At 36.8% G+C, this 13,429-nt stretch overlaps 3 protein-coding genes and 1 long non-coding RNA gene across 4 annotated transcripts; 3 read left to right on the top strand and 1 right to left on the bottom strand.

Moving 5' to 3' along the window:
- Positions 1-764: 764 nt before the first annotated feature.
- LOC104745797 (uncharacterized) lies at positions 765-2,209 on the top strand. The gene is made up of 2 exons (XM_010467151.3): positions 765-1,622; positions 1,736-2,209. Exons 1-2 carry the CDS (start codon positions 954-956, stop codon positions 2,069-2,071), a joined length of 1,005 nt encoding a protein of 334 aa, XP_010465453.2. The 5' UTR covers positions 765-953; the 3' UTR covers positions 2,072-2,209.
- A 206-nt stretch (positions 2,210-2,415) lies between these two features.
- Positions 2,416-4,227, top strand: LOC147926327 (uncharacterized). Its single transcript, XR_015581920.1, has 5 exons — positions 2,416-2,677; positions 2,787-2,877; positions 2,984-3,256; positions 3,518-3,608; positions 3,704-4,227. It is a non-coding gene; the product is annotated as an uncharacterized LOC147926327 (long non-coding RNA).
- Positions 4,228-6,823: 2,596 nt separating this feature from the next.
- LOC104745796 (uncharacterized) lies at positions 6,824-8,567 on the top strand. Its single transcript, XM_010467150.3, has 4 exons — positions 6,824-7,383; positions 7,476-7,697; positions 8,145-8,170; positions 8,262-8,567. Exons 1-4 carry the CDS (start codon positions 7,000-7,002, stop codon positions 8,449-8,451), a joined length of 822 nt encoding a protein of 273 aa, XP_010465452.1. The 5' UTR covers positions 6,824-6,999; the 3' UTR covers positions 8,452-8,567.
- Positions 8,568-8,707: 140 nt separating this feature from the next.
- Positions 8,708-11,667, bottom strand: LOC104745795 (uncharacterized). The gene has a single exon (XM_010467149.3). The coding sequence runs from the start codon at positions 10,961-10,963 to the stop codon at positions 8,837-8,839; it is 2,127 nt and encodes a 708-aa protein (XP_010465451.2). The 5' UTR covers positions 10,964-11,667; the 3' UTR covers positions 8,708-8,836.
- Positions 11,668-13,429: the final 1,762 nt, after the last annotated feature.

Below are 13,429 nucleotides of genomic sequence, written 5' to 3'. Positions count from 1 at the left end.
ATTGTGATGAGATTAGCATTAGTATCTTGAGCATTGTCAACAAATCTTCAGGTACGCAGCTAGATTGACTGATTTAGCTTTGGCCGCATGTCACCTGATAAAGATTACGGCTGATGAACATATAGTTAATGTTAAATCATACTACTATATATAGCATATACAATGTCACACTATAATTGGAGAAGAATATGTAGGTTCAGAGCTCGAGAGAGTTATTGCTTTTAGATTACATGTATTTTATGATATTATCACCAATATCTTTGTATTTATTAGGTTACAATAATTCTTAGCTGTTAGTTTAATATTATTTTATACTATAGAAAACCCAATTTGTTACATGTTAGTTTAAGAATCACATGGCATGTTGACTGTCATGACAGGGCTTATTATGCCGTTTCTTAGCAATCATATCTTTTGTTGAAAACCTTATTTTTCTTAGTTGTTGCCAGAAATCCTCTTGATTTGTTTATATAATTTTGGTTTAGTTATCCACTTAACAATACTTAATTATTGGGTTTTTCTTTTCCAAAAATACAATTGGTTTATAATATACAACAAGATGTTTTTGTATCACTGCAATTTTAAAATAAGTGGAGTCAAAAATATTTCCCTAGAAGTTAAAATATATTCATTCCATAATTCAGAATAATTGAAAAATGAAAGAATCTTATAATTAAGGAAAAAGTCTGAAATTTATTTCCCTTTTTGTTTTACTCAATATTTCTTCTTTTATTTATGTACCAAAACAAAAAAACATTGAATCCACATAAAAACATTGAAAAATAATGTAAAAATAACTAAAATAAGTGCTGAATGGTTGCCCACATGGGTACCTCTTAATAAGTCTCCAGAATCTATGCTTCAAATACAAACCGAACAAAAGAAGAAGAAGAAGAAACAAGAACTCATACTTATCTCTTTTTGTTATTTCTTGTCTGAACTAAAAAAAAAAAATGGATTCTGGTTCGAATGATCATCAAGAATTAGAACAAATCGAAGCCATTGATGATCTTCTCGAAGATTTCTGGTTCTTTGACAATTTACTTGACAGAAGATCAAGGATCTTGAGGTACTGTCATTCAGATCCTTACCCTTTTTCTCCTTCACCTTCTTCTTCTTCTTCTTCTTCTTCTTCTTCCTCCACTTGTCCCAAACCCGAAGTTCCGAAAATTGGAGATTCGGATTCGGAGAATAAGCTTTTAAAAGCTTCCACTGGGGAAGACTCTGCTCCACCGGCGTGTATTGAGAAAAAAGAAGGTGCAGGCGAGCCTGAGAAGATAAAGAAGATGAGGAGACAGTTCTCTGAGAAGATTAGGGTTGAAGAACGAAGAACTTACTTGAAGAAGAAGGAACCTATGATTCGAGAAAAGGGAATAAAAGACAGTTCGAGAAGAAACAGAACAGGTAGTAGTTCTAGTAATAGTGTCCAGTGTTGTCCGATGGGAGGTAGTTTGCAGAGAACTCAGACATTGCCAAGTTACATAGGAAGAGAAGACGATGGAAATGAGTTTCAAGATCAAGAAGAGATCGATGATTCAAGAATGGGATTCCTGATCCGTGAAGCCATCGCTAGCTCTTCTTCTTCTTCAGGATTTACTCCAACAAAACAGAACACTCCAAAGGTGATCTCTCTTTTTTACATTACTCTCATCTAATACTTGGATGATTTGATTGGATCATTGTTGTTGTTGAGACTTTTGAATTTTGGTCAGTAAGTTTTGTAAACTTTGTGCAGGTTTCAAGCATTCCAAGGCATAGACCACCGAGAAACTCGAGATCAGAAGACGCTATTCAAGAACTGGTCGTCAAATCACAAAAAACCCCAAACCCCAAAACGCTGCGTAAAACATTAAGCAGCATCGACACGAAAGAGATACTGATGTTGAAGGATTTGGACATTGATCCAGAGAAGAAGCAAGACGAACAAAAACAGAAGAGAGACCAACGAGCCGCAGCGGTGGTGGGACAGCCGATCCCGGTTTGGGTTCCAAAAGATTCAAGTAGAGACATGAAAGCTCAAATCAAGTTTTGGGCTCGAACCGTCGCAAGTAATGTTCGTCAAGAATGCTGATAACATTATTTTCATTCACAAACAAAATTGCTTCTAATATATTATACAACACTTCATTTCACATTCTTTCGTTCCCTTTTGTTCAAAAACATTTCATTTATCATTTCACCTACAAGAAGGAAAAAAAAAGAAACATAATAATGGGTTTTGTGATTTGAGGGCAAAAGCAAATTGAAGTAATCTATATATATAAAGTTACCTTTTCCTCTATTCTTGTGCAGCCACGTCATCACGTCTATTAGTTAACTAATGCCATTTTTTTGAAGTCCAATTTTAGGAGAGAACCCAGTAAATAATTCCTACTTGGTTCTTTAATTAGATTTTTAAGCCCTTTTCGAGTCGATATGTATTAAATGTTTATTCTGCTTATCGAAGGAAACCCTTTTTTCCTGGCAGCTCCATTCCGCCGCCGTTAATGTGCGACCTCAACCGTCCCCCTATCTTGATTTCCTTCTGTCATCTCATACATCCCTCATCTTCTTCATGAATTCCTTCAAACCCTTTCACTATCTCCATCGGATCGTCTTCCTCTAAAACCGTTACTCAAGTCTTTCAATGCCCTGTCATTCAAATGAAGCCGCACAACTTTTCTTCAATGGGTGCAAGGTCAAGCCCTATATAATACCCTCTCTTCCAACCTCATGCCTCTCACAATTTCCTCACTCTCTAAATTTTATCTTTACTAACATGGAATCCACTGTTGTTTCATTCGCAGATCTCAAAGCTGGCTGCCTACACCAGCAGATCGTTGGAAGATTGCTTCGTCACTGGCCTGCCCGCAACGTCAAAAAAGGAGGCCAACTAATGTGAGTAGATTTCTTGCTAATAGATCAAAAGGTTGTATCGATCTCAACTCTTTTGTCAATTACTCGATTATAATATCTTTATCTAACTTGAGGTCTTTTTTTATAGTTTTGTCATCCAAAGGATCCATCAATGTCACCCATCTTTCAAAATACGAAAAGTCGTTGTGTGATGGGGCAATATATATTCTCTCGGATTTTGAAGTCACCAGAAGCAACACCCGTTTCAAACTAACTGACTCCCCTTTCTCTGTACGTTTCATAGCAACCACTGCTTTTCATCAGGTCAACGAGTCTTTCGGTATTGTTCTGGAAGAGTTTTACAGGTTCCGGACTTATCAACATCTAGTTTCTCTTGCCAACACCAATACAGATCTTCAAGGTGAACCGACGTTTAAACTCTTTTAATATTTCCCGTCTCCTATATTGTCTTCATCTCTTAAAAGAAAAACTTCCATTATTAAACGCTCATGAGTTCGTTTTATTTATAAAAAGAAATCGACAACTTCTCTATATGATGTACAGGGCGTCCGTGTTAAACTTTCCTACATTATGTTGATTTACGGTGTTGTTATTTTATTCCATACATTAATTTATAGCCTTATGGTTTTCTCTTCTTCCCTGTTTTCTTGACGCACATTAGATGTCATTGGCCAAGTTTGTTCCACAAAAGCATATCGAAATGGTATGACACAAACCTTGGAGAGGATGTTAGTTCACCTATGTCTTGAGAGGTCTGTTCCTCACCTACTTCCATATAACAATATTTTGGTACTTAATGCTTCCCGTTTCTTCTTGCTTATACTTTCTCTTCTTCCTCCTTATTCAGGTAAAGCTTGGAGAGCTAGAAGCTGAACTTGTTGAAATCAATGCTAATAATGACAAGTTGCAGCGGTCTTATAATGAACTTGTGGAGTACAACCTTCTTCTTGAGAAGGTAATGTCTTTTCATTCTACCTAAATCAGAGTTTTTGTAGATCCTGCAATGCCGCCTTACATGTAGAGTCTCGATATTTTTCTGACTTGGATTTAAATTTGATTGACAGTTTTCTGGTTCTGTAAATATATTTACCTGAGGATAAAAGTAGATACTAATGCCACCACACTATATATAATGTTTGTTCCACAGTGTTTTAGTGAGTGTAAAGGGTCTTCTATAGTGCAAAATGCAGATTTTACACTGTTATGGTTAAAGCGTTGGATGTGCATCTCGTGATATATTCATGTGGATGTTATTGTTTTTTGGCTGGTGAGTTTTTTGCTTCAGCCCATAGAAGTGCTACCGCACAACAGAGTGAGATAGAAACACAGGAAGCTGGTGAAGACCTCCTTGAGGCTCCTTTGTTGCAGGAAGTATGAAAGCTGCGACTGTTTTTCTTCGTCGAGTTTCGTTTTCTCAAAATAGCCTTACAAACTCTCCCGTTTAACATGTCTTTTGATCCAATTATCACTCCAGGGGATCCATATCATCAAGAAACCAATCTACTTCCAATCCATAAGAGACAACAGACCAAACAGGATAGGTGCAAGAAGTGCTACTACTATAAGCAGATGAGGAAGTTTGTAAACCATCATTAACAAAAAAAAAAAAACATAACATACGATGAAGAACTATTTTCATTGTTTTCCAGTTCTCCTCCTTTTCAAGTTGTTTTTCTTTTCATTATCTTTTATAAAGGACACGTGAAATAAATATATGAGCAAATTCAGTTACTATTCTCCATATGAAAATACGACCGACTCTAAACAGAACTGTAGAAATTCATATGAAACTGATGTAATCAATTTTTTTTTAAAAAAATATCAAAACAGAGTTAAGTAGAACATTTTTTATGTCAAAACAATGTACTCTGAAAATACAGGAAATGGTTTTCATAAAAAATTCCAGAATCTACCTAAAACATACGACTACTCTGTCAAACTAAATCGAACTAAATAAACATCCAGTCATTTTATAAAAAAGTATATAACCGTGTTACTTTACAACTAATAAGAAGAACAACAAACAACCCATATTACAGAAACTTTTATGGTACGTCAACTTAAACAATTAGCAAGTTAAGAGCCGACAATACACAAACGAAGATGGGCCATCTTCGAACTTTTTATATAAAACAAATACCACGATCGGACAAACCTCCCGTACAACCCAAATTTTGGGCCCAAGCCTATTAACATAAGGCTTCGATCTATAACCAAATCACTACGAGAACTAAAAGTTGGAAGGCCCCAGTTCAAATATGTAAAATTAGATACAATTGTCAAAATTCAATAAATGATAGGAAAAATAGTTTATAAAAAATATATTATAATTACCCCAATTCCCATGGCTGAGGCAAAACAATAAGCTAACCAATGTTATCATCCTCTACAAATTTTCAAACTTCATAACAAAGTTGTTGTTTTCCTGCTTCCTAAACAAAGAATACGCCTCCATAATAATATAAACAAGAGAAGAAGATAAAGTAACTGAAAGTATACCATAATAGAAAAGATAGGGAGAAAATAATAAATAAACCGACCAGTTATCATGAAAACAAAACACAACATGCATACAAGATCAACAAATTGAGAAGAGAGCTCGAACAAACGAACTCTAAAACAGGTCTTAAACGATCTGTATGAATATTAGCATTGACGTATGGAAAGAGGTCTTCAGATTCAGCAACAAGTATAGCATTTAAAAATTCTCATTCGTAAAACAAGCATCCTTAAAAAAAATGATAAAACAATTCAATCGAATAACTTACAAACACATTCATAGAATAAGGGAAACACAGCTAACATTAACATTACTCGACAAATATATACGAAACCATTACCAAGCCGGGGAAAAAACTACGACCTACACACACCATTAGTTAAAGGAAAAGATGCTAATATTCAAGTTCGAGATTATCTTCGCATTAGACCTTAATTGATTAACTTTCTAAACCGGCGAACATAATACTACACCTCACAATTTTTTGGTGGAAAACCGTCATAGAGACGAACATTTAATTTAACAACACACAATTCACATCCGATCAAAGCCCACACTCTGGAGACCAAACGAAACAAAATCAAAACAAAAATTGGCAATAAAATTCACAAATTAATTCTGAAATGAAACCCAAAAAACAAAATTAAAGAAGGCCAGATTTGAACACCAACAACCACTTAACTGGAACAAAACCAGCAGAGAAGAGCAAATTAACTCTTACGCATGCGAAGGCAGAGAGATAAATTATGCATCTCTAAAAGGGATGAATGAAGAAGGATTAGCAATGAAGGGAAAACTTTCAAAACTCTGACTATACTGTAGATCGGGAAAATTACTTTACCGCTATCCGTTCACACGACATCATATTTTGAAAAGGCCATTCTCATATCAAAGACAAACCATATTAAAGAAATTAAGGTCCAATGTCAAACAGAAAAAATAAACAAATTAAAGAATAAGTAATTGAACTGGCAAAACATTTGACATAAAAAACCACGAACACATTACTCCAAAAACAAAAGCGTTTCGAAAAAAACAACAACCACAGGTCAATTATTTTTTTTTTAAAACATTACCTACAACAACATCTAAGAAAACCAAAAAAATATGGAACGACAAAAAGAAAAGAAAATAAATAAACCAGAACAAAAGACAAAACCAATAAAACAATTAATAACTATACAAAACTTAACTAACTTCGTATTCTATATTTTATGAATACAAAAAAGGATCATCATGATTTAAATAAATTTTAGATTCCTAAAATAGAAAAAAAAATACAAACTTGAAAAAAAAACCTAGAAAAAACAACAAAAGAACAAAGAACAATATACGAACACCATAAGCACACGGAAAGACGGAAAAAACATACAAAATATCAAACTAACACAACAACAAAAACAAAATCAACCTCATGAAACTTCCGCGCGTAGCGCGGATCAACTGCTAGTAATTTATATGATGTAGAATTAAGTGAAACTAGATGACATTTTGGTAATGGTAACATTAGACCTTCTGATTCACATAGCGTGTTTTCGGAGACGAACCTCCTAAACGATAAAGAGGCTTTGAACTGAGGATATTTGAAGAAAACGTTAATGGTGAGATAAAAAAAAGCTTTCGACGGCTAAGAAAATAAAAAAATGTTAGTGTTGCAGAGCCACCAGTGTCTCTTCACTTCACCCTTCTCTCTCCCTAACCGTCTCCGTCCGACGCGTCTTATCTCTCTCTACCGCCTACCGGAATCCATCTCTCCAGTATCCGCTTTTACCAGGATCCGACCCGATGGAATCCGGATAACCGCCGTTAAAAAAATAGCCGATGTGGCGGAGGAGGTTGAGGAGGAAGATGGTCCAATTGAGCTTCCTCCGCCGTCATCGTCTCCGTTTTCGTCTACCAACTCCATATTCGCCACTTCCGATGACCCTACTCCTCTCCAGTTAGCCACCAGTGTGCTTCTAACCGGTGCCATTACTGTCTTCCTCATCCGCTCGGTTCGACGGCGCGCTCGACGCTCCAAAGAGCTGGTAAGCTTTTAAATCGATTTGATTCAATTAATTTGGGGGTTTGTGTTTGAGAATTTAGGGATTGTGAGTTGATTTTGGTGTTGGAATTGTAGACATTTAGGTCTACCGGAGCAAAGAAATCGTTGAAAGATGAGGCATTGGATAATTTGAAAGCGTTGGGTTCAACTCCGATAGAAGGAGGTAGTTCAACTCCATCGGCGGCTTCAGCGTTTCTTGGTGCGATATCAGCAGGAGTCATTGCTCTCATTCTTTACAAATTCACTGTTACTGTTGAATCAGGACTCAATCGTCAGACTATCTCTGATAACTTCTCGGTTCGTTTCTTCTCTGTCTCTTCCCTTTTTGATCTCATTCATTCATTGCTTGTGTCGACGTTTGCTGTTTCTCTGTCTCTATCTTTAGATTTGGCTAAGTATTAGTAACTACCTTGTGTCCCAAGTATCATTATGATCTCGATGATTATAAATGCCCATTATTGAGAGATAGCTATAGATTTAGTCATTATGCAGAGGTCCCAATCTTGTCCATGTTCTGAATTCATTCTGCAACTAGCTTAAGGCCATTATGGGAATGACCCATTCTTAGACTTCTTTCACTAAAACACTTTTGATCATTGCTGTGTGTATAAAAAGAATCTGCCCATTCCATGGTTTCTGAATTCTATGTACAACTAGCTACAGCTATTAGGCTATATTAGCTATACATTCATTCTTGTCCGAAACCTTAAACTTCTCTAAAAGCTTATCTTCTATCTATTGCAGATAAGGCAAATCACAGTAACCGTAAGGTACGTACAAGCTTTTATCACCTTCTCTGTATTTCTAATCTCAAGCCAATCTTCGCAAACTTCTTAGACCAAACTCTTCATTTTCTTGCAGGACTATCATCAACGGTATATGCTATCTAGCAACATTTGTTTTTGGTCTCAATGCGTTCGGACTTCTCCTTTACTCTGGTCAATTAGCCTTCAACGAAGAGTCCGATGATGCCATCAAGGCCACAAAACAGCCTGGAGACTCATCAGGTGACAACAGTGAAGTAAATAAAAACAACGAGGATCAAAGTTGAGGTGATTGATCCAGTCTTTGTATTTGTACTTATGAAACATGTAATAATAATAATTCATGTAGCGAACTATGTATAAATTGTTTTTTTTTTTTAATATCTTTTCAATTGATTGTAAACTATCTCTAGCTACCTGTTTGTTGGGAAGCGTTAGTTGTTAGTTTCGATGGGACTTTATCGACCAGAGGAGGAGAGTGAGTGAGAGTGAGACATTAGACTAACGGACAAAAAAACGGATACAGATTTTCATGAAAAAACATTGGCACAGTGAAAGAAATGAATTATGACTAAGCAAAACAAAATTTACAAACAAAGGACTTATAGTATTTTGAAATTACTATTACACCCAAATAGTTCTCTTTATTCCCCACTCACGTCCCCCCTTATCCTAGAACCCTACTCCGGCGGCGCCGACTCCGACGCTTGCCTGAGGATGTGGCTCCAGCTTTCTGTTTTTCCAGAAACAAGCTTCCGGCGCAAGCTTTGACGCTGACTTCCTAGGTTCCGATTTGCAACGTGGCAGCACTGGTGGCTCGTACGCCTTATTAGCTCCGGCTACCTTCTGCTCACCAACCGCCGCAGCCGCCGTTATTTTCGGTGGAGCTGCTGGGTATGAACACGATGACCGTGGCGGCTGTAGGTGTAACGGTGGTTTATCGATTGAACGCCGGCGAGAAGATGCGTTGGAATCAACGGCGGTTACAATTCGCTTCTTGGGTTGATGATGATGATGATTATTATTATTATTATTATCTCCGGTAGCTTCTGGTGGTATCTTCTTCGCCGGAGGTCTTCCTGGTAAACATCTGACGAAATCTGTACTGCAAACCCAAGTCTCCTTGGAAACTTCCATTGATAGCTTTGGTTCACACATCATTAACAGCAAACAATCCGGTAACACCTTATACGGCGTCGCCGTCGTCTTCTCAAGTTGACTTCCTCCTCTCATCACCACTTCTGGACTCGGGTCGGGTTCTCTGTTTCCTTGTTCGGATCTTTCCTCGTTTCCCGTGGTTACAGAAGCAACCTCTTTGCTTTCTTCTTCCTCGACCTCAGCCACCGCAGCTAATTCTTCCTCATCAGCCATCTCAGCCATGTGCTCCTCTTCTTCTATGGCTTTTCTGATATCTTCTTCAATGTTCTTCAATATCGTAGCTTCAATTTCTTCTTCCTCATACGAATTCGAACCTTCTTCTTCTTGTGCTTCAACAATCGAATCTTCAAGAACTTGGACTCTTTCTTCTTCCTCTGTAACTGGATTTGAAACCAGAGGAACCACCTCTGCTTCAGCTTCAGCTTCACCTTCAACAACTGCAACTTCTTCTCTCTCGACATTAGTATCCCCAGAGATCCATTTCTCACACAAGTCGATCCGTTTCTTGTCTTCAATCTCCAACTCAAACCTTCTTCTTCTCTCATCATCTTCCTCCTCTTCTCTTCCTCCTCTGTATACGCCGTCGTTTAACGACAACTGTCTTTCGCGAACCCGGTTAGCTAACGCCGCCACTTTAACCGGATCGGATCTACACCGCATCAACAACAAAGCGTTCTTCGGCGGTGAACATATACTCATCCGTCCAACTTCTCCTCCTCCTCCACCTCTCTCTTTCTTCTCCGTCTTCATCTCAATCTCACTCAAATCAAGCCCCTCAAACACATGTCTCCGACGACTCCTCCGTCTATCTTCCTCAACTTCGTCTTCTCCACCAACAACAAGCTCAATCTCTCTTCTCTTCCCTCCCGACGACGACGTCTCCTCCACCGCTACAAACCACCTCGTAAACACCGCACCACAAGACTTTCCTCCGCCGCCGCCGCCGCAACCGTCGTTGTTACTCTCAACTCGCCGCCTGCTCCCATCACCATGATGACTGTTCTCCATACACGAAGATCTACACGGGAAGAAACAGTTGAGCTCGGAACCAAACGATCTCAACGACTCACATATAGTCACCGGAAGATGAACCCAGCGATTCTCAGTCGCATCAAAACGACATCCACCACCACTACCACTACCGCTACCGCCGTCGTTTTGATCAGCCGAGCTTCTGAAACTAGTCTCACCTCCTCCTTTCCTCCTAGATCTAGCTCTCATCTTCTTCTTAACATGCTTCCTAGTCTTCACCCTAACCTGACCAATACACGTAACCTTAGGAGACGACGGCTCTATGTTGTTATTGTTGTTGTTGGTGTTGCTATTCTCGTAACCAGATCCAGATCTCTTGCGTCCTCCTCCTCCACTGTTATTAGCACCAAACATCGGAGAGTTCAAAACTCCAGCTGAAGCGTTCTTTAAGCTACCGCTGGTACGGAGACGACGGCTGAGAGAAGTGGTGAGACAAGCGGAACGAGCTGGACTATGGATGGATTTAGAAGAGAGACGCATGGAAGAAGAAGATGAGAAACGAGATGTGAAACAAATGAATAGATCGGTAGATGAAGAAGAAGAAGCATTGTTGTTGTTGCTGCTGCTGTTAATACTTGACGAACGGTGGGGTCTTTCAGTTTCGGCCATTGGTTTTTTTTTTTTTTTTTACAGTGAGAAGAAGAAGAAGAAGAGTGTAATAGTAGTAGTAGGAGCTATCACCATAGATAGAGATAGATAAATTTTTGGTTTTGAGAGTGTAACGGAATCGAGAGACTTAGGGATCCTTTGAGAATTTTACTAAAATACCCCTCGATCTGGTTAGGACTTAAGGAGGAGTAAGATTCCTTCTTCCTAAATCTAAATCTATTATTAGTATGTTATATGGGATTATTGACTAATACAAATCTCAATTTGGATTTTTTCTTTTAGGTAATGCCAATGATGGTAATGGCTTGGGTTTGGTTTGTGTCATGTGTGGTTGATAAAGAAGGAAGGGGTGAATTGGGTAAATTGTTGTGGATGGTGAAAGAGAGTGGCCCATGATGAGAGTGAAATGAGTTAAAAGAAAAGAACAAGAAAAGGGGGGTTCGTACACTCTGTGGGATACACACATGTGTGTGTGCACACTAAAGCCTAAAGGTATTGGCTTTCCCAAAAACACAAACACTCAGACACGCATGTCTCTTGTATATTTTGCTTGTATTGTTTTTGTAATCTCTCTTTCCTTTTCTTCTTTTTTTTAGCTTTTGGATCTTTTTTGGTCGAAATAAAAACACAAACTTTTGTGGAGTATTTCTTTCATTTGGAAAAAAGATTGTGAAATTCAAAAGTTTTTGGATTTTTTTTCTCGTGGCTAAGATTTTTATTGGACTTATATGCATGTAGAGATTGGAGGGATCTTGGATGGTAATTTATAACGACAAGTGGATGATGCTTTTACACAAAATGTATATAATTTTTATGTAACATAAAATTCAAAATGAATTAGTAAAGTCAAGTGTTCAGATCTCCTATTAGATATTTTAGAATCTTCTGTTCTGGTTGTGTTTATGTTTGAAATTATAATAATTTTATGGATGAAGTTTTTTTTATCTACTGATAATTTCAAGTTTTTAGTATAGCCAAAGACCACAAAGAACAAGTTTTATGGAGAGAGTGAACTTAATTATTTAAAAAAAAAAAAAGAATAAACCCAATTAAGGGGGACATAGCTTTTGATTCATTTTCCTTTTTCATAATGATAAAACAGTCTACCGGAAATCGTCACATGGTTTAGGCTAAAAACGGTCGAAGACAAATATAGCACAGAGATAATATTGATAATAAAATTAAATAAAGTTAAAACTTATTTAGTATTAAGAATATATATATAAAAGTAGTGCATCATAGAATAGTAGAGAAGCCAAAGCTTGCACGTGATCGGAGTACCGAGAGATAGGGTAATGATTCGACATGGCCGTTGTTCTTTTTCTTATTTTAATTATTATAAATTTTTGTAAAGATTACATTCAAGCTTAGGTTATTACTATTAGTTTTGAGTTTCTAATTCTCGTGATATTCTCACTTTTACTTCTTTTTTCATTTTCTTGTGCATGAAAACCAAGGGACGTCGTGTCGCTTTTTGAAGCACTTAAAAGGAGTCGGACCTACTAGCTTCATTATCATTTATGTTGTTCCGAATGTGAGTATGACCAAATTATTAGAGACATGACTATTCTACTCTTAACTAATCATACAATTTACAATTCAGAAGCCACGAAATTAAACTAATAGATAGATAGATCAACCTCATAACAAATATGTTTCACATTATTCGAAAATTTTGTATTTGCATTTTGTCGATAGGTACAAAAACCAAATTCTGTTTTTATTGAGATTTTCGAACTTGCACAGTTTGACTCTTTTTAACTGATCTAGGAATTACATATACACGTTTTACTTAGACCGATTAGAAAAAAAAAAACTAAGAAATTCAAATATAAAATATCTTCTAATTTAAAAATTTTTAAGCATCAAACATCTAAAACTTTTTGATATTAAAATTTCACGCTTTCACTTTTATACTTGAAATATACCCTTAAATAATCATTCAAGTAATCTCTTTTAAAAAGTTTAAGTTGATACATTTACATATAAATCACAAAAGAAGGTAATGGCGTGAAATGTGAATGAAAAATCACGCGGGTAAGAAAAACCGCGCGTGAACCGCGAAGTAACGGTCACAATAATAAGGAATTGAAGATAGGTTTTATATGATGTGGCAGTCGTACAGAGAAGAAGAAAAAGAGTTTGACCAGACCTATTAAAAGAGAGTAGAGTACTACTACTAAATAAAGAGGACCACTTTACATTTGCATTAACATGCTTTTAAATCCAACGCTTCCTACTTTCTATTTAATAATCTTTCAACTAGACTAATAAATTAATAACACTCTACTACATCTTCTATAAAAACCCCAAATATAGCAAATACTAAATCCATACTTCGTTCGGCCATTTTTATTTTTTGTTTCCCTATATATGATATGTAGAAATTATGCTATGCAAAATAAATCCTACAAAAATTTAGATTCTAATATATGTTACTATGATTGACTCTGGTATAAGATAAGA

This window comes from Camelina sativa, chromosome 15 (assembly GCF_030686135.1).
Source record: "Camelina sativa cultivar CO46 ecotype springtype chromosome 15, ASM3068613v1".
NCBI classification, from domain to species: domain Eukaryota; kingdom Viridiplantae; phylum Streptophyta; class Magnoliopsida; order Brassicales; family Brassicaceae; genus Camelina; species Camelina sativa.
This window is presented reverse-complemented; position numbering and strand designations above follow the sequence as displayed.